Source organism: Schistocerca serialis, chromosome 5 (assembly GCF_023864345.2).
Source record: "Schistocerca serialis cubense isolate TAMUIC-IGC-003099 chromosome 5, iqSchSeri2.2, whole genome shotgun sequence".
Classification (NCBI taxonomy): Eukaryota; Metazoa; Arthropoda; class Insecta; order Orthoptera; family Acrididae; genus Schistocerca; species Schistocerca serialis.
In genome coordinates, this window is record NC_064642.1 from 471,601,380 (window position 1) to 471,627,042 (window position 25,663).

General features: G+C 38.4%; 1 protein-coding gene across 4 annotated transcripts in view; it reads left to right on the forward strand.

Annotated features, from left to right (window-relative positions):
- LOC126480848 (glutamyl aminopeptidase-like) overlaps positions 1-25,284 on the forward strand; it is a 282,827-nt gene extending 257,543 nt beyond the window's left edge. For all 4 annotated transcript variants that reach the window (XM_050104204.1, XM_050104205.1, XM_050104207.1 and 1 more), the window contains one exon: positions 21,936-25,284. In XM_050104204.1, the coding sequence (XP_049960161.1) occupies positions 21,936-22,082 (147 nt within the window). In that variant the 3' untranslated portion in view covers positions 22,083-25,284. The remainder of the gene's footprint in view (positions 1-21,935) is intronic.
- The last annotated feature ends 379 nt before the right edge of the window (positions 25,285-25,663 follow it).

The window sequence follows — 25,663 nt, forward strand, 5'->3', positions numbered from 1 at the left end:
GGGGAGAAGGGTTGAAGGTTCTCGCACACTCATTACATCTTCTTTGCTTTTGTCTGTTCTCATGAATTTCCTTGAATTTTTGTACATTTTTCAATTTTTCCAATCTTTAACTTTGCAGCTGTTATTTTCTTTTTCTCTCATTTTCCTTCCTTTGTTTCGTTCTCACCACTGTCACCAACCCTCACATATTATACTTGGTCCTTTAGAAAACATGCTTTGCATCACCTCAGCTAAGGCCCCATATTCTGTTTTTTGAAACCTGTTTGTCCCTGTGAGCTACCCTCAAAAGCTTAACTTTGAAAGCCCCTATTTCTGGATGTAATCCCACTCTTCAGCAGCCCTTGTTACAGTTTCAAATACAGCAGTCTGTTGCACTTACCTCTGGTAACCTGTGATGCATATACCTCATCTGCCAATTTGCACTCCACCAGATTTAACTCCTCTATAAAATACTGCATTTATTTTCCCCTCATGTTTCCTTGGATGGTATCATCTGCCAACCGAACTACAAACTGCAACATCAGGTCAGACTTCACGTCAAGAACTTATCCTACCTTTTTTAAATTACCTCAACAGTGGTGTTTCCATCCCTGTCCCATTTCAGCTCTCTCAATAGCCGCACCATGTACCACCACTCCTCTCCTGCAAACTGAGCTTCACCAACCTTTTTAATATCCCCCAACCTTCACCACTGACTCTCAGAGCAATGGATACTTAGGATTACAAGAACTAACAACAACACAAGAGTTCGCAACTCTCCTCTAAGGCCCTCTCCCCTCCTAAATTATATGTATTATCTGTGGGTCAGTATCTATGGGTCTCCCTTTCAGATATAACTGTATTTAATCATGGTTCTTTGGTTAAGGGCCTACTTTCCTTCACATGTGATGTCAGCTGGAAGTATCATGTTGCAACCCAATCTCAAAACCTTTCCAACAAAAAACATGAGATTGCACCCTGCCTTGAACAGTTTCAATCAAAATCCCAACTTTATCCACCATCACTACCTCAAAATCACTCTTTACAAGCTTTCCAAGAATTCCTTGCATCTATCATTGTTTAACCACACTTTTTCTGGTCCCTACAACATTATTCTAACCAGACCTGTACAGAATCCCTATAAACTGATGACTCCATCATTTCCAAGTGGACAAGGGATCTACCATTGTCACTTGCATTCTGTAGTACACAGACTTCCCATCCCTCCTACATTAAAAACACAGGAAATCTCCCCTTCTTTCTACATGAAAAACACCAGCCATTTCCTGAATTGTCAGAAATTTTTGCACATCACACTCCCACCACTCACCTTGCTTGTGACTAGTGATGCATCTCTCTCTATACTAACATCACCCACATACATGATCTGTATATTGGTGAACGTGATCTCAACTAGCACTCACTTTATTCCAAACTTACGATATCTTGCTCACCTTAATCACTCTTATACTTAAAAAACTATTTTACCTTTGAGGGGCAGACGTACAAAGAGATGAGGGGTACAGTTATGGGAACCAGGATGACTCCTTCCTAAGCCAAGTTTTTCATGGGTTACTAGGAGGGGGCTTTCCTGGGATCCATAAGCTTTCAGCCCCTAGTTTGGTTTAGATACATGAATGTCATCTTCACAATACAGACTCAAGTTTAAGCTTAACACAGTCTCCCAATTACATTTCATACACTCCTTCTGTTCACATTAAACCCACAAACAAACACAGTCCTTATACTTTGGCAGTTGCCATTCTTTACATTTCAAACATTCCCTCCCACATTTCCTTCGCATTCAAGGCAAAAACATTTGTTCAGATGCAGACTCTGCAGCAGTCATTCTCATCGCAGTCTTCACTGTGTGTAATTATCCCACATACCTAATTCTAAAGCAGACTTTCTGGGCCAGCGCATCCTATCCTGGTAATACTGATCCCTCCAAAAAACAGCTGCAAAGTAGACCTCTTGTTGCTCAGTACTATCCTGGTTTTGAATGTATTAATCAGCTACTTTGACAAAGCTATGACTTCCTAAAATTGTGTCCTGAAATGAGGTCCATTCTGTCTGACATTTTGCCCATCACACCTAGAATAGCTTTTAGTCCCCCCCCCTCCTCCTTTTCCTTAATCTCCACAATATCCTAGTCAAATCCTATGCTCTGCACCCATTTCTCTACTCTGTGGCTTCTATCTCTGTGGCTGTTCCTGCTGTAAGGCTAGCTCAGTGCACCCTCCTGTCACCACATACACCACCCCTGTAACTTGCAAAACATATGTGATAAAAGGGATAGCCACCTGTGAAATGACACATCAGGTACCAGCCTTTATGTAAACACTGTTTGGCCTTCTGCATTGCTGTAGCTACTACAAAGTTATCAGTTAGGGTGAATGGGCATAGGCAGAGAATGTATACAGATAACACATGATATCCTGTTACAGAGCATGCTTTACAGCATAAGTCATTACATGTATAAAATGAATGTTCAACCATCAACTGCTTTTATTTTAAACCCAAATATTGGCCGGTTTCAGTCAAGGACCATCTTTATGAATAAGGGTTAAAATTGTTTAAGCCACAACATTGTATTTGTCATTACTTAAATAATGTGTAGTGCATATCATGAATATCAATTACAACACAGGACTTTTAGAAGCAAGCACACTAATACCCAGCCTCAGATCTATGATATTTCCGAACCTTGATTGTGGTGCCCCCTCCCCTTTGAGCATTTGAGATAGGATGTCAAAAATTTTAAAAAAACTGATTTATCGGAAATATGTCCATTCTGTAATGCACATCTTTCTGAAGAGTTTGATAACAAAACATATATGTTAAAGAAAACGTAAGACAAGTTATTTGGTTTAATGTGCCAGAAAGCAGTGTATTTCACTCTGTGGAATTCAGACATGTATATTTTGTAATGGAAGCTGTTAAACCTATATTCAGAGCAGTGGAAATTAAAATGTTTTGTGGTGCCTCTCCTGCTCCCACTTGACCAATTTGACATCCTACCCTCGTTAAAAAAAAAAAAAAAAAATCGCGTTTAATACTGAGTGGGATTATTTGAGACCGGGAGAATAAGAACTCTTCAGAAAATTTCTTTATTGCCTATTAGCTAATAATTTCTCTTTTGTGTGACACAAAATAAAATAAAGGAAACATAAAACCAGAAAAGACAAGACACAAGCAAGACAGTACGGTACACATTTCTTAGGTCCCAGCATTTCTTTCTCTCTAACCTTGCTACACCTTTACATGGTGTGCTTTCCTTTCTGTGAAAGAATCTATTACCTCATCAAAGTTTGTCAAACATTCTGCTACGTGAAAAATCAAAATGTCATCGTCTAATACTGAAAAAGCTGTTAATATGTGTAGTACCCAACACTAGTGTGGTGTCTTTCTAATATTGCAGCAATTGTAACACATGCCAAATAAGTGAGACTGTTTTGGCACAAACTGTCATTTTTATGTACCTCATTTACATAAATAACACAACAGAATAAATTCGTGAAGTACCAGTATAAAATGCCTATTAGGCCTACTACAAGCAAAAAGTTTTATGTTAGGAAATAATTCCACATTTCATTCAAACACTCTAGTTTCTCAAACATGAGATTGAAATACAGTAGCACAAAATTTTTATACAAATTTGGAATCGTCATATTCTTCCATATAATTTGTGTGATATGCCTGTTTCTTCTCCTTCCTATTTCTAACAACCAATCTTGTCATCTCTAATTCTGCAACTATTCCTGCCATTGTCAAAACTTGTTCTTCAGTTAACTTCACTGGTTCAGTTACCCTGCATTTATTCTCCGGTTAGGCATTATTACGTGTTTGTACAAGGTGTTTCCCATGCTACTCTGAGAATAGAACTAAGTGGCTTCTAACTGGGCTTTGCACAACTGGCCCTTACTAGTGCAGCGACCTGGCAAAATTTTCTGTCAGAATTTCATTTTCCTAGATACACCGAGAAGATAATATGTAATCTTTCTTTTTATTCCTGTTAGTTGTTTATTTCCACTCTGGAAGTCGGAATCTTTGGATTTCACTAGTAATTATACCAGTGCTGACCATTCGAATACCCAATCAACCACATAAACAAACAGAAGTTGGCATTCACCTGTTCAGTTTTATTCAGCTCAGCTCATATAGCACCATCCCTTTTGTCTGCCGGGAAATCTTTTATTGCTAGATGCGATGGGGATTCTCCTAGCGGAGACATCATGTACACCATGCTCGCATCCAAAAATCAATTTATGATTTGTTCAGAAATCAACTTAGAATGTGTTCAGGGATGTATTTCAAGCTCATATGAATAATCAATAGACCAACTTGCGCTGGATGCTAGGCGCTTTGCGAAACAAGGCTGCTCTCTGGTTTTTTTTTTTTTTTTTTTTTGTCAAGATTATGAATTTGGCGCCCCCTGGAATTTGCACCTGGAACAGATACACCAGATCCCTCACCCATATGCAGGCTGGCTAATACCAAGTGTACACAGAGCTGTACTGAGGAGATGATCAGGACTATAAATATTACATTGTCAATGTAATACTTATAGTCCTGACCTTCTCTTCTGTATTGCTCTGTGTATACTTGGTATTAGTATGTTTGCTTCTAAAAGTCCTCTGTCGTATATTGATATTCGTGACTATACATTATTTAAGTAATGACAAATGTAATGTTGTGGCTTAAACCATTATGTTAGTCAAACATGCATTTTATACATTACTTTATGGCTGTTGATAATCACCTTCCAGAAATGTTAATAAGTCATTACCTTGGTGCCTGCTTCATCATACATGCCACGTAGATTTCCCTTCCTGACACCAATCTCTCACAGCTCCACAGGCAGTAACAGTACTAGAACATGTGCTTGGTTGTCACCACCCACATGCCCTAAATTTACATTCATTTCTGTGGTCTCAGCATTTCTTTTTGGTAACTATTCATTTCCTTTGCTCCCTTTTATTTTTCCTTATCTTTCATTCTAGGACTTATCGAGTGCTCAGCACCCCCTTACCTGCGTACCATGTATAAGGCATTTAGGTTTCCACTTCTATTGACTCTTGCACAGTGTTTTTTCAGTAAGCTGTGTCTTGCTTATTACCCTGTCTTCCACCTTTAAGTTGACAGGTTCTCAGATTTCATCTGGTGCAGTCTTTGTCCAGTAAGACTCCCCTAACTGTGGATTTTAGGCAGCTTCTCTGTAACTCCAGCATTTCTTAAATCTCACCATTCCCTTTCCTTCATCCCTCTTTCTCTCTCCTAAACCAAAAATGGCACCACCAGCCCTGAAAGCTTCCACGTCTTTATATATTTTATTTGTTTTTCTCCTGGCACCATTTGGTGAGCAGATTTTTTAATCTATCAGCATTATGTAAGCAAAATGAGTGATACCTCACACATTGAAAATTATAAATGAACTGTTCCATCATCAAGACAAACTGTCTTGAACCATATAAACTGTCATGAACCATCCGATATTCCCAATAGCATTACAACTACTTGATTAATAAATCTAATATCATTTACATATAAAGAACAATATGAAGTGCACAGCATTCATGAGATTGATGTTTGAGCACACAGTATCAAGTTATTTAGTGCCTGTATGAAAATCTAATGAGATAGGTGTAATTATAATTAAAAATCACACACACACAAACACGCTCTACATCTGTCAGTTTGAAAACTTCTGCTCAAAATTATCTTTCAACAGTGATTGATCTTAAAGAACACAGCTTCAAAGGTTCGATAGCTTACCACCAGACTGGCTGGTTTGATGCAGCTCTCCATGCTACTCTATCCAGTGCAAGCTTCATTATCTCCCAGTACCTACTGCAACCTACATCCTTCTGAATCTGCTTAGTGTATTCATCTCTTGGTCTCCCTCTACGATTTTTACCCTCCACGCTGCCCTCCAATGCTAAATTTGTGATCCCTTGATGCCTCATAACATGTCCTACCAACCGGTCCCTTCTTCTTGTCAAGTTGTGCCACAAACTCCTCTTCTCCCCAATTCTATTCAATACCTCCTCATTAGTTATGTGATCTACCCATCTAATCTTCAGCATTCTTCTGTAGCACCACGTTTCGAAAGCTTCTATTCTCTTCTTGTCCAAACTATTTATTGTCCATGTTTCACTTCCATTCATGGCTACACTCCATACAAATACTTTCAGAAACGACTTCCTGGCACTTAAATCTATACTCGATGTTAACAAATTTCTCTTCTTCAGAAACGCTCTCCTTGCCATTGCCAGTCTACATTTTATATCCTCTCTACTTCGACCATCATCAGTTATTTTGCTCTCCAAATAGCAAAACTCCTTTACTACTTTAAGTGTCTCATTTCCTAATCTAATTCCCTCAGCATCACCCGACTTAATTCGACTACATTCCATTATCTTCGTTTTGCTTTTGTTGATGTTCATCTTATATCCGCCTTTCAAGACACTGTCCATTCCGTTCAACTGCTCTTCCAAGTCCTTTGCTGTCTCTTGATAGAATTACAATGTCATCGGCGAACCTCCAAGTTTTTATTTCTTCTGCATGGATTTTAATACCTACTCCAAATTTTTCTTTTGTTTCCTTTACTCCTTGCTCAATATACAGATTGAATAACATTGGCGAGAGGCTACAACCCTGTCTCACTCCCTTCCCAACCACTGCTTCCCTTTCATGCCCCTCGACTCTTATAACTGCCATCTGGTTTCTGCACAAATTGTAAAAAGCCTTTCGCTCCCTATATTTTACCCCTGCCATCTTTAGAATTTGAAAGAGAGTATTCCAGTCAAAAAAGTATAATCCAGGTATTCTACAACACAGTGTAACCTCCAGCCTTAAAGCTTAAGCAGGTGACCAGACAATGTACAAAATGCTAAATGTTTTAACACAGTTTTCTCGCCACAAGTTAATATCGATGACAGGTTCGATTCTGCTCTCAGATTTGTATGTCATGAGTACATCTGCATACTCTGCAAGCCACTGTGCTGTGAATAGCAGAGTGTACTTTGTACTGGCGGTATCAGTATTTTGTCCTCCTATTTACAGATTTAACTACAGAAATACAGATTCTGTTCAAAAAATTCCTGAATGTTCGTAATTTTGCACCAGTGGTGTGTTGGAGTGAATGTGGTTGGCATCCCTGCTCACACCTTTGTTTAATGTGTAATTGCTGTAAGTTTCATTATTGTATGTCTGTTAGTTATTGTTTGGTGCTTTATTGAGTAGAATGTTGTCACCTAGGTTGTGAATTTCGAGATGGCAGAGGTAGAGGAGCATGGCATCTGCATTAAATTTTGTGTGAAACTGTAGAATAACTTTACAGAGATACATCAAATGATGCAGGAATTCTATGATGATAGGTGCTGAAGCCACATTCAGTGTTGTAAATGGTTCACAGATTTTAAAACTAGCCAGATAGAAGTTAAAGATGACCCTTGTTCAGGACTCCCTTCGATATCTACTGATAACACCCAAATCAGTAATGTCAACAAAATTGTATGTGCCAATCGAAAACTGACTGTCTGAGAGATTGCAGAAGAATGTAACATTTCAGTTGAATCATGTCATGAAGTCCTCGCACAGCATCTTGCACTGCATCATGTTGCTGCCATCCGTCCCACAGCTCATGAGTAAAGACTAGAAAGACCTCCACCTAGCAATTTGTGAAGAGCTCAAGGATCGCACAAATGAGAACAAGATGTTTCTTAAGAGAATCATAACTGGTGATGAGATGTGAATCTACAGTTATGATGTTGAGACCAAGGTTTAATCTTCACAATGATTCAGGAAAAGTTCTCCAAGACCAAAAAAAGCTCGTCAGGTCAGGTCAAATGTCAAAGCCATGCTGATAGTTTTCTTTGACTTTGTAGGTTTAGTTCATCATGAATTCATGCCACAGGAACAAACTGTTAATTGATGGTACTATCAGGACGTGTTGCAATGCCTTCGGGAATATGAGAAGGAAACAACTTGAAATGTGGTGAAACAAGTCATGGCTCATGCATCATGATAATGCACCTGCACATTCATCCTTATTGGTGCGTGACTATTGCACAAAAAATGAAATTGCTGTGCTGCCTCTTCCTCCATACTCTCAAGACCTGGCTCCTGTGGACTTCTTTTTATTTTCAAAGTTGAAAGCCCCATTGAAAGGATGAAGATTTGCAATGATAGACAAAATAAAAGGAAATTTGCAGACGGTGCTTCGCGCGATCCAGCAGCATGCATACCAAGGCTGCTTCCAGAAGTGGAAACGGCATTGGGAGCAGAGTATCAATTGTTGAGGAGAGTATTTCAAAGGAGACAGTCCACAATAAGTAAAATATAAGGTAGAAAAATTTTTTGGACGAAGTTCTGGAATTTTTTGAACAGACCTCGTATGACTGTGTGTCTCTGTACGCATCCTAAACTCCCTTATCTTATTCTCACGATCTGTAAGAAAGATATGTGATGGCAGCAACAAAATTGTTTTTCTTGAACAGTTTCCTAAATTTGAGGCAGGTGTTCACAAAAACATCGCCACCTTTCTTTCAAAAATTCACATCTAAGCTCCGCTGAACATTTCAGTTAAATTTTCATGTGGTCTGTACCAAACTGTTATGATCCTAACAGCACACTTCTGACTTCATTCAATTATGCAGTCATTACCACTTCATAAGGACTCCAAGTACTAGAACAATACTCTATAATTTGTCTGTTTAATCTATAATTGGTCACAATAGCATCATGGCTGTGATTTCCTTTACAGATGCATTTCCTCAGAGCCCTTCAAACAAATATAATTCTTCCATTTGTTTCCCCAGCAACTGATTTCATATGTTAGTCCCATCTCATATCAGTGTGTAGTATTACAGTTAGAGACAATACTTATATTGTCTCTAACTGTAATACTACATGCTGATATCAGATGGAAAATGTGACAGGCTCCAAAAGTTTACTACTAATCTGATATTACTGGATTCTTTCACTTCTTTCTGGCCATTAACTTGCATTTACATACATTTAAAGAAAACTGCTATTCCTTGAACCGGTCTTTCCACATCATCCAATGATACTTTTATTTGGACAACAGCTCTATCATGTAACAGCCTGACAGTACAACTGACCCTAACTGCTAATTTGTTTATGTGCATTGAGAGCATTAATGACCTTGTTATGCTTTTTTTGTGGCTCGCCTGATGATACTTTCCTGATATCAGACATTTGCATCCCAGTGTAAAGTTACGTGTTTTTATTAGTCAAAAACTGATCTAACTAATCACACATCTATGAAGATATTCTATGTGACTGTGTGCCAGTTGTCAGTTGACAACGTGGTACAATTTGAAAGAAGTTAACTCTCATTCATAAACTTTCAGAAAGGTTTTGGCTCAACTTCAACAGAATCTGTACTACCAGCTCTTGAAGAGCAAGGCATTTATTCATGCTGTGTTGGTATACTCAAGAATATATTCATCAGGATAGTGGGAAATTTAGAACTGAAAGAGGAGTCATGGATCAACAATCCTTATAAGCTCTAGTCCCTTGAATATTGCTAAAGACACTACATCATTATGAGCTGCAACATATACACTAAATCCTGTTTAAGAATAAACTTCATTTTTGTTCATTGAGTTTAAGACATTCTGTGATTAACTAGAGTTGCTCATGTTTTCAAGTGTATAAATGTTGTCAGTAAAGTATTGATATTGAAATGTGCCACTTTTTGTGATGCTTCAAGCTATGCCACATTACAGGCTAAATATGAGGCAACGTAATTCAGCATCGACTATCACGTACCTACAAATGCTCTCATGAGCCATATAAGGGTTAGAACTCAGAAGATTTGGCAAGAAAATCCTGTTTTATGGTCTGCACAATTTGAAAGTCAGTTTGTGTTATCTCACACAACTTCCAGTGAAATGAAGCATAGTTAAGTCGTTGCTGCTCTCAGTGAGGTTATGGCTACTAAGTCTCGGATATCTTGGCCTGACCTCCAAGTGCTGAAAAATACACTGCCATTAAAAATAATCTGTTCAGTTATTTGTCTCAGTCTGAAGCCAAACAATTGGAAAAGTTCCCTCCACACAGAGGGGATGAGTGATCATATGCCTTCCCAATTGCTGCATTGCTTACAAACCCTGGCTTGCAGTGCCATTAATGGAAGCATTCTGCGAATCAACTGGCTCCTGTGCTTACCACCTGACACACAAAAGATATTCAGCTGCATAGCACAAACAGCGGACTGCGAGGTGTCTCCGCCTGCATACATTGCAGCCTTATTGTCATAATCAGACAGTTCCCTGGCTAGGCATAAATCTCTCAGCTTATTTTATAAGTCACCACTCTTCAGAAACAACATCCCAGTTGCCTGTCACAGTGCTAATGCTCTCCGAGGAAATGCCACCATTTGTCTTCAGCTGAAAAGGTATGCTGGTACCACAGGTGATTTGGCTCAGAAGCTCAACAATGCTGTTCCCCGTGTGAGATAGGAAATTTGCTCAGAAGTAAGTAATGACAGCAACTGGCTTCCCAGATGCCAGCTGCCAACTGTTTGTCACTGAACCTCATATGAAATTGCAGTTTGTAGACGCAGGTGCCAACATATCAATGTATTCATCTTCTTGACTACCTTGCCCTAGTGGTGATGAATGTTGCCCCTATGCTGCTCATGGCTACACAATTGAGACACATGAGTTTGTGTGAAAATTCATAGTGGCAGATAAAGTAGATATAGCATACCACATCCTTGGAGCATAAAATTTATCATTTTTCAGCCTGCTATTGGACCTTCACTACTGCCAACTTCTTGATACAACTAACTAACTTAGTGGGCATTTACACTAAGTAGAAAACACTGCCGTACACTTGATCACTGGTGATTCTCTATATCTGGTACTCCTTAGATAGTTCCCAGAGATCACTCATCAGCTACCCATCTTAAGGCTTTTACAGCAGTTAACAACACTTTATATTCTAACAACACAAGGAACAACAATTCACACTTGACTTCATCAGTTACCATCTGAGGCACTGAAGTTAGTTAGTGATGCAGGAATTTTCTTTTATTCTGAGATCCGCCAAACAGCAGCTGAATCTCACATCTCCAAATCATTTCAAAGAAGACAAATGGATGGTGCCCATGTCATGATTACTGGTAATTTACCACCGGAACGAGTCCTGATTGATATCCTGTCTCTCATTCAGTATCCGTGGCAGCCACATTTTCTTAACAATAGACTTGGTCCATGCTTTATATAATATACCCATTGCTCCAGAAGGCATACCTGAAACAGCTGTTTGTACTCAGTTTGGCCTATTCAAGTGGACTAGACTACCTTTTGGATTATGCAGTGCTTTATGGATTAAGGCACATGCAGTCTTGACTTGTGCTGCATCTGTATTGATGAATTTTTAGTGATATCCAGTTCCGAAACAGAACATCTGGATCACATACATCAAACCTTCACTCGCCTCCATTCATATGGTTTAGTCATCAACTCACCAAAATGCAAGTTAGGAGCACTTAAAGTTTCTTTGGTTATATCATTAGTGCCCAAGAAATTTGGCCACTGCACTATAGAATGGAAGCCATAAACAATTTCTCACAGCCTATAACAGTCTGTGAGTTACAAAGGTTGCTTGGCTCAGCTAACTATTATCGTTGCTTTGTGTGCTATGATACTCTTCTCGCTGCTCCATTGAATGACTTCTTAAGAGATTCATTGAAATCAAGTGACAAATTTCAGTGGACTAGCGAAGCAGAAACCATCTTTAATTATGTGAAGAGTACTATTGCAGAGGCCACACTTTAGTATACCATGTTCCACAAGTGTGTCTCATTTTGATGGTTGATGTGTCTACAGCTGCAATATGTTTTGCGCTTCAACGACGGATAGATCAACATTGGTTTTATTCAGTAAGAAACTATCTCTGTTGCAACAGAGATGGTCAACATATGAACACAAGTTATATGCGGATTATGCCTCTATAAAGAAATTTTGCTATATGCTTGAAGGCTGATCCCTTATCACAAGCCACTATCTATGTTTTTTGTTAGAGGCCAAACAAATCATTGCCATGTCAACTGCAAAATTTACATTATGTAGTGCAGATTATGACTCGAATCATCCATGTTGATGGGGAACTGGATGCATCTAGGGACAGCCTTTCCTGTGTAGACGCAATTATTGTTAAAGTCAAAACTTCCAGACGTATAAAAACTGTGTGCATACTTGCTGCATGATTTGCCCCATCACAGAGTCCAGAATACAATAAAGCAGGTTAAACAAGTTTTTGTGTGGTTAAATATGGACAGAGTGTTTGTGGACAACTGTTTGTGCATCAATGTGTGGCCTGCCATCGATCGTAGTAATATCTGTTGCCTTGTTGCAGCTATCTTTGCAGATGGGTTGCTCATTTCAGAATGCCTCTACATAATACCACTGACCAAGGAAAGCAATTTGAGTATGTCTATTCAAATGACTCATTATTTTCGTAGGCACGAAATATATTCTAAGTGCAACTTATTATATAACAGAAAATGGTTTGGTTAAATGTCTCCATCACCAATTAAAAGCCTCTCTAAGGTGTCATGAACCACAATGTTGGACAGAAACTATGTGAATTTACCTACTGGGTGTTTTCATTACCGTCAAGGAAAATCTTAATGCCACAGCAGCCGAACTGTTCTGTGGTAAACCAGTCTGATTACCTAGTGAATTCTTCAGCAATATGCCTAATGATCTCATTGAGGCTTCAGATTTTGTTCAAAAATTACATTCATACATTCACTAAATATATCCAATTATACTGAGAGCGCAGCATACTTGCACCCCTTTCATTTTTCCTATATTTGGGACATGAAATTAAGTTTTTGCTAGGCATGCCACCGTGCACAGGTCTCTCCAATCACCATAAAGTGGGCCAAATACAGCTCTTAGCTGAGACGAGAAGAGACCCACGAAGTCAATGTACCACAACCATGATTTTTATTGATTATCTTAAACCTGCTTTCTGCACATCTCATGTTGCTGCTTGCAAATCAGACAAGCCACAGTGGACACCAAATAAATCACCTGATGAATCTATGAAAAATCTGGAAGAATCTCTACCACTCCACCAACTGTCAAACAATCTGGATGCCACATCCATTTCAGTAATAGTAGAAATTGGAAGTGACAAAGATGCAATGTCCTTATTCTGTTTGTTCTATGATTTCATTTGTGTTAGTTGACTTTCAGATATTTTATGATAAGCTTGCATGGACCATATTCTTGTGTGTGTATTATAAATTTTGTCAATAACATATCTGTACCAAAATGCAACTCCCTGAATTGAGAGTAAGCAAGAATGAATGTGAGTTGATGAAACTTACGTGAACCATCTGTGTTCTGATAATGGCATTGTAATCCTTGTCTTTTGTCCAAATAAACTTTTACAAATGATGGAAGACCTTAATAATGTAAGATTGAAAGTGGGCCTGAAAAATTAGTTATAAAACTAAAATAACATATAAGCAACATACTGAAAGGAAAACAGTGCAAATTAATCACACAATTATCGCAGCAGTTGGAGGGTTTCAGTATTGACTAGTGACCTCGTCCAGCTTCGCACGAGTGCGTTTTCTTCCAGATGACTTGATTTGCTTAGCGTATTTTGTTTGGGGGCCACGAATAAAATTTAGAGAAGAATGTTAAATCAATATCACCATCTTCATATAACTTACACGATGTAAGCAGTGCACACCAGGAAAGTTGTCTGGAGGCATGATTATTCTGTGTTCCATATTCAGTTGGTGTTTGGAGTGACATCTGAAGGCAATGATGGGAGCATATCGTGATGTAAGTAATATGTTTACAAACCAATGTAAATATTGTATACAAAATGTGTGTGCGTGTGTGTGTGTGTGTGTGTGTGTGTGTGTGTGTGTGTGTGAGAGAGAGAGAGAGAGAGAGAGAGAGAGAGAGAGAGAGAGAGAGTATGAGTGTTGCAATATGTATAAAAGGCTGGCTGACATGGCACAAATAAAAGAAAAAGTAGGAAAAAACACACATGAGTTACATATTAAGGTCACGTTACAGTACTCCTACTGTGAGGTTTAGTTAGCACTGTGATGCCTTTTGGAACCGACAGACCGCTGCAATTTTTTTGTCCAAACTCTTTTACGAGGCTGCTTTGCTGTGACACACAAAGAATCATATCTGTGTGGGGTTTGATCCAATGAAGGCAGAAAGCTGAAAGTTGAGTCACCCACTGTGCTGCTGAAAGAACATACTGTACGTAAGCAGAGCAAAGTTGCTGAAGTACTTTTTCAGAAAAGTTTCATTTGAAGCACAAAAAGTAAAATGCCACAATTTGGATTCACCTGTTTTTTCACTACGCAAGTGTTCTCAAATGATTGCAGGGAAACTATTGATTACAAATATTTGATTATAAAACAGTAAATCTTACATCACAGCCTGATGACGAAGCGGTTATTGTTTCTGTTGTGTCTAGGAATCCTGGATACTCAGTTCGCTAGACAAACAATTGAACAACTCATATTAATGAGTTTTATTACAACAAGACAAGTACAAATACTCAACTTAAACAGGTATGTTGCAAGCAAATGGCGTCATACAAAATAATCAGTCTTCTTCACAATAGACAAACACAAGTCTGTGCTATGTAGAGAGTGGTAATGAACAGGCTACGATGCATCAGTTAGTGAAGTGGCTGCCGCTAGTCGGGCGTGACGGTTATGTCCTCTTCACCAAGGGGCCGCTGCTGTTGAGTTGTCGTCCTGGAGGGAAGTTGGTCAGCATGTGATTGGCTGACCTCTTCTCACAGCCATCTCTTCTCTGTCATTCCCGACTGGCATGCCGACACTGACTTCACGCCATAACAGTTTCATTACTGGTTATATTCATTACAATACCTCAAAGTTGAATAACTCACAGCCCAGTGTTAAAAGAATTTTCAGTGAATTAAGAGTACAAATTCTGACTGGTAATCTGAGAGGTGGGAAATTGGAAGTCTGAAATTGCCACACACCGTCAGGTGTCTTGCGGAGTATGGATGTAGATGTAGATATTTTGAAGTGCGCCTCTCTACCTTCTGTAGGATTAGTTTGAAATCTTATGTATTCCTCTGCAAGAGATTCCTTAAGTCCATTCAAGAAGATTTTACTCATGTCTTTACAATCTTTAGAAGGTCTAAATCCCTTTCTCACAGAGGAGATTCATTTACCAGTCTTCTGTGTAATTTGAAAGTGTCCAAACAAATAATATGTCTCATCGCACAATGCAGAGAATTGGGTTTGCATCTATGTTTGACTTGAGGAAAGCAGGAAGCTTTAAGTTGAGTCATTTGCTGCACTATTGAAAAACTTTCTTTATATAAAATGCAGTATAGCTGCATCCAATACTCTGTTTCAATCTATGCATAAATAACTGAAAATCCCACGTTTTCGACTCGCAATTTTTTTTAATGCAGTTTTATGAAATAATTACAATCAGTTAGATGTCACTTAGGTGACTTGCATATCCCTAACCAGGGGAGCTACAGTGTAACAGGGGAACCAAGTCATGTTAGTTTCTGGCAAATCTCCTCCACATTATTAAGAGGTGAATGTTAAGTTAAAAAGCAGTGTGAAAAAAGTTGACCCAACCAGGGTTCAGTCCTACAATCGGTTCCCAACCAAATGCCCTGTCACTAGACCATCAGGCCATTTGTAAGTTTGGTCATGCTTTCTCCTAACTCATGCTAATGCTGCTGCCATTAGTTATGGCGGCTGTTCAGTAGGCGACAGTGACATCATTTCCACAGCTTAACTTTGATTCCTCATAATTCAGACAACTTTTGCAAAATTTTTATAAATTACATACAACATTCCTCCTGAATCAGTGTCTCCATGAGTGTGAACCAGATCAAAATCTCTACAGCAGTGACTGCACGTGCACATGCACATTCAGATGCTAGGAGGCAACTTCAATTTACATTATCATTCAAAAGATTTTGAATATTAGTGATTTTCAGGAAAAAAATGCAAATTGGAACCGGAAATGTTAGAAATACTCATAAGTCAGATTTGGAGTTATCTTTTATTGAAACTAAATACATGCAGTCAAATTTTACTCTCCTCACAGTAGCCTCCTTTGGCTTTAATCACTGCTCTGCACTCTCGATGTCAGCTTCATCAAGGTTTCCTCGGTGATATGCCGCCATTCCTCTTGTAGTATGGTCCAGAGATGATGAACGTTGGTAATAGGCCTTAATTTAACTGGTCTATCAAGTGATCCCAAAACAGTTAAATAGGATTACAGTTGGGGGATAGGGGTGACCAGACCATATTTTTCAGTTCCTTCTTTTTTTCTAAATTTGCCAAATACACTATACACAGTTTTGAAGTGTGTTTAGGTTGTTATTTTCTATAGGACGAATCCCTTGCCAATCAAATGAGTTCCACATGCTTTGCATGATACTGTAGAATGCGACGGCAATCTTTTTTCTTCATTGTCCTGTTTATTTGTAAAAGTTCACCAGTCTTACCACCTTCAAAACATGCCAGACCATGTGGGAACCCCTTCTGTGCTTTAATGTTGGATATACACATCGGTGTAACATTCATTCGCCTGGCAACCAGTGAACAAACTTGCTTTGTTTTGTGCCAAACGCCTCAAATTCGGATGTGTCAATGAAAAGTACTTTTTTCCATTGATCTTCTGCCCAACTTTCATGTTGTCTTGCCAAGTGTAGACTCTTCTGCGTATTAATAGCTGTCAGTAATGGTTTCGTAGCTGCCACATCCCCTTTAAGGTTCACTGCCTGAAGACGTATTTTCCAGTACTTACACTCAGCGGCTTTTCTCTGTTGTGATTGAGTCCTGCCACTAAAAGGGGCACTGTTTTGAAGCAATCACATTTACTTCTGACTACTATATATTTTTCATCAATTTTGATGTGACTTTTGGCCTATCCTTTCAAGATCGGTCCATATTTTGGACAGTATCCGCATGCCTCTGCACGGGATAATGGACACATCCCAAGGAAATATTTTCTTGACATGTTATTTGTCACACAGTAAGACCGGCTGCACATAAAAACACGATTGCAGAATGTTTTTCTGTTCAAAGCTCCTTTCTTTGTCCCATTATTGGTGTTTACACTGCACTCACTGAAGTTAACTCTTTGATTTCTCATGCATAACTACATGCCCCTTTCTTACCTGTAACCATGTTTACAGATTTGTTGATGTCTTATGAACGCCATCTTCTGAGGAAAGATTATATTATGCCACCACAATACAAAATTAGTGGCATGCAATGGTTGGAACTAGAACAGCATAACAATGGGAAGTTATGTTTTGAATGATTTCGTTTTTAAAAATGTAGAACACTACTCTTAAACGTTATCTTAATCGTGACACTGGGGAAACAATATAGCTAATTCATATTTGAATCTAATAACTAGCTTTTTTTATCTTACTTGCACTGTGTTAGAAAACTTTTGAGCGATAGTGTATTTATATAGAGAAGATGACAACTAAAGACAACAACTGGAAGGACAGCAAAAGAAACAAGCAGAAAAGTAAAATTGATCTGGATTATTTTTATGAACTAAGTAGAAGTTTCCAAACTAGCCTCAGACATGTTTGAAATGAAGAATTTCTTATTAGTGTGTTGACTATTTTTGAGTTATGGCTGCGAAATATGGACTTGTTAAAAAACTGGGAACTACTCTGCAATAAATGGAGAGGCGCAAGTCGAGGACTACTAGGAGAGTTTTTAACTACGAAGTGTATCAGGAATCAAAGAGGTGTGAAAGACTTAATAGTGACTGTAATGAAAATGAAATGGACATAGGTGGAATGTGTAGCCTGAAGTGTGACGTGTCATTCTGGGAATGAGAGGCTCCCCTCCCTGTTCTCCATTGGCCAACAAAAGGTGTTCATAAGTCAAGGTAATTACAGGGCTATTACAAATGATTGAAGTGATTTCATAAATTCACTGTAGCTCCATTCATTGACATATGGTCACGACACACTACAGATACGTAGAAAAACTCATAAAGTTTTGTTCGGCTGAAGCCGCACTTCAGGTTTCTGCCGCCAGAGCGCTCGAGAGCGCAGTGAGACAAAATGGCGACAGGAGCCGAGAAAGCGTATGTCGTGCTTGAAATGCACTCACATCAGTCAGTCATAACAGTGCAACGACACTTCAGGACGAAGTTCAACAAAGATCCACCAACTGCTAACTCCATTCGGTGATGGTATGCGCAGTTTAAAGCTTCTGGATGCCTCATGGTTTAAAGTTTACGGCCCCTTTTTCTTCTGCGAAAAAAACGTTACAGGACACGTGTATCTGGACATGCTGGAAAATTGGCTCATGCCACAACTGGAGACCGACAGCGCCGACTTCATCTTTCAACAGGATGGTGCTCCACCGCACTTCCATCATAATGTTCGGCATTTCTTAAACAGGAGATTGGAAAACCGATGGATCGGTCGTGGTGGAGATCATCATGATCAGCAATTCATGTCATGGCCTTCACGCTCTCCCGACTTAACCCCATGCGATTTCTTTTTGTGGGGTTATGTGAAAGATTCAGTGTTTAAACCTCCTCTACCAAGAAACGTGCCAGAACTGCGAGCTCGCATCAACGATGCTTTCGAACTCATTGATGGGGACATGCTGTGCCGAGTGTGGGAGGAACTTGATTATCGGCTTGATGTCTGCCGAATCACTAAAGGGGCACATATTGAACATTTGTGAATGCCTAAAAAAACTTTTTGAGTTTTTGTATGTGTGTGCAAAGCATTGTGAAAATATCTCAAATAATAAAAGTTATTGTAGAGCTGTGAAATCGCTTCAATCATTTGTAATAACCCTGTAGCAAGTAGGAAGCATCTCACTTTCATGAGGTGTTTTATGGTCTGTGTAGATCGGAGTTGTATAGTTCCTGTGCTATCTGTGAGGAGGGGTGCAAATGGAAACTTCTACTAGCTGAGTGGAATCATCTGCTCTCAGGTGCCACAGTTGAATGGCATAAAGAGAATGTGATCGCCATGATGTCAAAGGAATGCTCACCAAAGAACAAATGATACTGAAATATATTTGCACTTGTTGTTATTGCCTTGATGGACTCTGATAGATACACATTCTCTTGTCTGATTGAATTACATGCAGATGTAGTTAGTCTGTCATCATCTAGAAATCCATATTACGGGCAATACAGTGAATTCAGACTATCTTGGTGTGTTGTTCCAGTGTTGTTGTTGTTGTTGTGGTCTTCAGTCCTGAGACTGGTTTGATGCAGCTCTCCATGCTACTCTATCCTGTGCAAGCTTCATCATCTCCCAGTACCTACTGCAACCTACATCCTTCTGACTCTGCTTAGTGTATTCATCTCTTGGTCTCCTTCTACGATTTTTACCCTCCACGCTGCCCTCCAATACTAAATTTGTGATCCCCTGATGCCTCAGAACATGTCCTACCAACCAGTCCCTTCTTCTTGTCAAGTTGTGCCACAAACTCCTCTTCTCCCCAATTCTATTCAATACCTCCTCATTAGTTATGTGATCTACCCACCTAATCTTCAGCATTCTTCTGTAGCACCACATTTCGAAAGCTTCTATTCTCTTCCTGTCCAAACTATTTATCGTCCATGTTTCACTTCCATACATGGCTACGCTCCATACAAATACTTTCAGAAAGACTTCCTGACACTTAAATCAATACTCGATGTTAACAAATTTCTCTTCTTCAGAAACGCTTTCCTTGGCATTGCCGTCTACATTTTATATTTTCTCTACTTCGACCATCATCAGTTATTTTGCTCACCAAATAGCAAAACTCCTTTACTACTTTAAGTGTCTCATTTCCTAATCTAATTCCCTCAGCGTCACCCAACTTAATTCGACTACATTCCATTATCCTCGTTTTGCTTTTGTTGATGTTCATCTTATACCCTCCTTTCAAGACACTGTCCATTCCGTTCAACTGCTCTTCCAAGTCCTTTGCTGTCTCTGACAGAATTACAGTGTCATCGGCGAACCTCAAAGTTTTTATTTATTCTCCATGGATTTTAATACCTACTCCGAACTTTTCTTTTGTTTCCTTTACTGCTTGCTCAATATACAGATTAAATAACATCGGGGAGAGGCTACAACCCAGTCTCACTCCCTTCCCAACCGCTGCTTCCCTTTCATGCCGCTCGACTGTTATAACTGCCATCTGGTTTCTGTACAAATTGTTCATTTAACCATACAGTAAAGCTGCATACCCTCGACAAAAATTACGGCTCTAGCTTCCCCTTGCTTTCACCAGTTCGCAGTACCAGCACAGCAAGGTTGTTTTGGTTAGTGTTACAAAGCCAGGTCAGTCAATCATCCAGACTGTTGCCCCTGCAACTACTGAAAAGGCTGCTGCCCCTCTTCAGGAACCACACGTTTGTCTGGCCTCTCAACAGATACCCCTCCGATGTGGTTGCACCTACGGAACGGCCACCTGTATCGCTGAGGCATGCAAGCCTCCCCACCAACGGCAAGGTCCGTGGTTCATCAACAAAAGAAGTCTCTTTCAGCATCTTTTGATGCAAAAGGAGAAGCAGCCCACTAAGAAGAGCTGATACACTGTTAAAGGGGCACTGACGAGCAGGGCCCTTTCAGCACAAGAAATACAGCAACCGATAAATATATTGCGAGTAGTTTGAAGAATTAACCTACGAAAATTTTACAGATCCATTAATAAATTCTCACCTGTCAACACCTATCACCAAAATAAGAAAAGTAGGAAGAAACATTTCAAGCCAAATAAATGGGTGGTAGATGGACTGTAAAAGATCTTTGTATGACAACATGAGATACAAAGACAGAGGCAGTTCCCTAATGGTGACAGAATACTTGCAGAAGGAGTGTGAAAGCATATAGCTGAACACTGTAATGCTTGGATAAATAAGTCTGGAGGAGGCCAAATGATTGTTGTTGATGATGATTGCAGTTGGAATGACGGAAATTCCTGGGAGGAATATAAATAATGGAAGGAGTAAAACTAACAACATGCTCTATAGTTGAGACATTGAGTGGTTGATGGAAAAAATAAAAAATGAAAATATTGCTGATGTTTTGGGTGATGTCCTCCTTCAGTGCTAACTAGTGTATAAAACAAAAAGGAACACATGCACAGGACTACTTTTCCCTGGCCAACTACACTGTATCAGCAATAGAGATCAACTGGGATGTGGGATACTGTCATGTGGAGTGGGCGAGGGAGAAAAAAGGAGTTTGATAGAGGAGGGGGTGTTGATAGGAGGGGAAGGTAGCAAGCATATGGGATAGGAATGTGGCGTTGGTGTGTTCGCAGCTGCATCTCGTACACAGTGGATTGGAAGGGGGAGACGCAATAAAGGAAGAGAGAAGCTGGAGAGAGAAGAGTGTGCATAGAATTATGAAACTGGGTGGCATGGAGGTAGGGCTGGAGGTGGGTGTGTCAGAGGGTTTACTGGAGACCAAGACCAAAAGGATTGCAGAATTGAAGGATGTGTTGCAAAGATGAGTCAGCTCTACATAGTTCAGAGAAGTTGGTATTATGTCTTGGTTCAGGAAGGGGATGGAGGTGGCTTTCAGATGGTGTAGGTTGTGAAACAGCCACTAAGTAGGGCGTATTATGTTCAGAAGCTTATTTCACCACTGAGTGATGAAATCTGCCCTTGGCCACAGTTTTAGATGCCTTTCATTTGCATTTTAACCTTCTCTGATTCCTGTGTATTAGGTTAGGAACATTTCATAGAGTTATTCTATACTCAGTGTATGCACTTGATATTCTAAGTTGCAATGCCTGTAACATCTCACTATTACCTGCTTTCGCCATTCCTTTGCCCCTCTTCCCCCATCAGAAAATGACACACATTGTCAGAATGAATTTGATAGTTCTCAGATTTATAAATTCCATGAATTTATTTCTGCCTCTTTGCTCATAGGTTTCACAGTTCTTCAGTGACATGAATGTTGGTTCCGGAAGTCGTTCATTGATGCAGAGCCTTGAAACAATCCAACTTAATATACACTGGGTAAAAAACAATGAAGATGACATTTATTCCTGGCTCAAAAATTATCTCAGTAGATAATACCTACACAAATATGGACATTATTGCAATGCCTAGGCATTCTGGATAAGATAAGTGACTCAAGGATGGCCTTCCTTAAACTTTGTGATTTTTGTCAACCTTGTGTAATATGTGTCGATTGTTGTTAAAAAATGTAAGTTTGTGATATCTGTCTATATGTTGTATGTTTCTGTGTGAATTTAAATATTTAAATTAATGTTACAAGTGAAATGTTTATGAATGGTAGTTGTTTTTATGTAAAATTAATTTGTATGGTTGGAAAGTATGGGGAGGAGAAGGGGGAGGCATATGTAAATGTGACTTTCAGGTTCTGTGTAGTAAAATGCTGCTGTTGATTGATTTGTTACCAGTGACTGGTTGATTTTAACACATTCTATTGGCTTTTTCAGGAATGTATTATGTATGCCTAGTATGTTTACACCACACCAGCAGCTTGTCCAAAAACTGATATTCAAATCTGCTCTGTGTTCATTTTACTGATTTCTTACCAAAACTTATGTTACAGTCTAATATTTCCTTTAATCAAAAATTTCTTCATTTTTACTGTAATTATTTGTTTTCACAGACAGTGTACATGTGAAACACCTTGTCATCATGTGTTGGATGAATCACATAAAAATGCTTTCTTGCAATAACTATCAGTCTTTTTCTTGCAATAATTTATTCTCTTTTGCAAATAAAAATTTTGTGCATAATGCTAAAATGAGAATATTTAGAATCATTTCTACTGCAAACCTCAGGCATGCACACTTCGAATTGTTAGCAGCTTATTTTTTTACACACTTGTCAGTCTCAGGCAAGCTGTTTCCCTGTTTGTCTATCAGCTACCACTATGATTCCTCAACTAATACATTAGTTATTATAATGCTCTCCCCTCTGAATGCAATATTTTCAAATTGCTGGAAGCATTTTTATGTTATGTAGTCTCCTGTTGGTTGCAAAACATTATTATGCTTAATTGGCTGAAACTACAGCAACTCAGTTGCTGTCTCAGTATTATGAATGGTGCAAATAAATTAAAAGTATCTGGATTACTTTTTGAGGCCTTAAGCTCACTTTTCACCAGCGAACATTTCATCCACTAAGACAGCCATTACTGCTTGTTGCAAAGTGTAATCTTTATTGCCCATATTATTAGCAAAATAAAATATTTCAGAACAAAATACGCAGTTAACAAGGTGATTTCAATGAATTCTCATTTCATTACTATTCATATAACTAAGAGACAACATAAAATATGTTCCTGCTTGTGTTGCCACCTGAAGTTTTGTGTGTATCAGTTTCAAAGATATTTGAGTCTCATGACTTTGTTCCTAATGAGTGATCTTGTTTCACAGGGTCCTAATCACTTCTATACAAAGAACATACTTAGAACTTTTTTAATGCTGTATTAAAAATCTATTCACATAATTCAGTATCCAATTATCAAGGTCTCTTTACATCACAGAGCTCATAATCCCTTAGCCCAGGGAAATCACATAATGCCCAGGTGTCACTTGAATAAATATGGACAGCACTTTTGTTATGACAGTACATTAGATTACAATAAACTTAAAAATGTCTTCAGTAAGGGTGCCCTTTTCACTGTATATCACATCAAAAGTTATATTTTACACTTCTCAGAGTATAATCTTAATTCCAAGTAAGATGCAATCCTTGTGTGTGGACCCTTGAATGCCATTCAAAACTGTCTGAATGAATGTGAAACCATTTCACTAACTGTGCCTTTCTGGTGATGTTAAAGCATGTTTTTCACTTCAAGGTCATCTGTCACAAATACTGATCAAGCTGTGATCTATGCTTCAACGACCTTTGCGTGTTAACACAAATCCATTATTCATATTGATACAAACTACTTAAATGTGTGATTTATATATTTATAAAGTGCATTTAAATGTCGTAGAGCTTAATTAGTGCTGGATGTGGTTTAACTACTTTATACTGTTGGCTATGGTAACACAATATGCAGTTTGCAAAAACATGTTCCATTTTTATTGTGCTGCTTTAATAAAATCAGGTGTAACTACTTTATACTGTGGTACATGACACACATTATGAGCTGCCTAATCTGAGGCCTATGTACTTGTATTTCCATAACACAAACATAAAAACTGGGATCACAACAAAATGTAATCTACATTAAGAATTGAAAAAGGTCTTTTAAAGTTCTTTTGAGGTAACCAGACTGATTTAACATAATCAAGATTTTATAACATGAACAGGTATTTACAAAAAATTTTAGAAAAAAAACTGCCAGTACATATTTTGCTAGGTGAAAGGAACTATGTAGAATGTGTTAGTCATGAAAATCTGCGTACTGGATGTATCATTTTTATCCTTTGACATAAACTGTACTGAATATTGAAGTAAAAAGAATTTTTATGGATTTTATTTGTCTTTATGTAAAATGAAGGAAAATTTTGTATGCTCTTCTCTGTCAATTTTCTCTAGTATGTTAAAAGTGGAAGCTTTGTTGTGGTTAGTCAGTAAGACAATATCTTACAAAAGCTCAAATAGCTTTCATTATACCAATTCTTACATTTGTTCTCAGTATAAATGCATTATTTAATTTAATCTGTACAGTTCTGAGAATTAATAGCACTGTCTGTGTCGCAGGCTATTTATATCTGTTCTCGTAAATTTCTTCATGCATGGTGAGATGTAAATATTGCAGATTTTTCATTGTTGCATGTGAATGTGTTCATGAGTTGTAAAATTTGTCTTGTCTTTTCTAAGGAGCTTATAGGTTTTTTATTATTTAATTTTGAAGATACTGAAAAAATGTTTATATTAATGTTGTACAAAAATCTTTATTTTCCATACTAATTTAACATTAAGCTGTATATTTTGTACTGTCAGGCCCACTATGATCTTTACATACTGTTAATAGAATGTAATTCTGTACCCAATTGTTAACAATATGGTACAACAGCATGGAGTTTTAACTTGTTTACCTTATAGTACAAAAATAATCTGTTATGCAGGAAGAAAATGGGTGAGCAGCACCATCTGTTAGTATTACTGAATGAATATCATACAAACAGTGACATAGCCAAAGACCGATGTAAGATTAAGATTTAGTAATTGTGTTTACACAACCTATGGTTTGTATTGCAAACATGAACTAAATGTATATGCTTTATACAGTCATATAATTAATGTATTTTGTATAGTGTTGGAAATAAAGATGATATTTTTGTTAGTATTTGTGAATTCATTGCATAAATAGCAGAAGTCTTTTCTCCAAAATTTCAGTCTTTCTTAATGAGAGAATGATAAAACATACTGGTATTTGTAGAATATGGTCTTGGTGCAATCACTGTCAGCTGATTCTGATGTGAATCTTAAAAATGTTGAACGTTTGACTACAAGAGTCACTACTGAAATCAGGCACCATGATCACATGCGGTGCTAGAATTTGTAAATGAATGTACTTGGGCACGATCCACTTTATGTAGGAACAATTACTTTCATTTTTCACAAATGCACTAAATTGTTTTGATATGCACACAGCAGTATTTCCACTCAAAAAGAGAAGGAGCATGAATGAGTTTCTCACATCACACACTTCAAGTATCAAG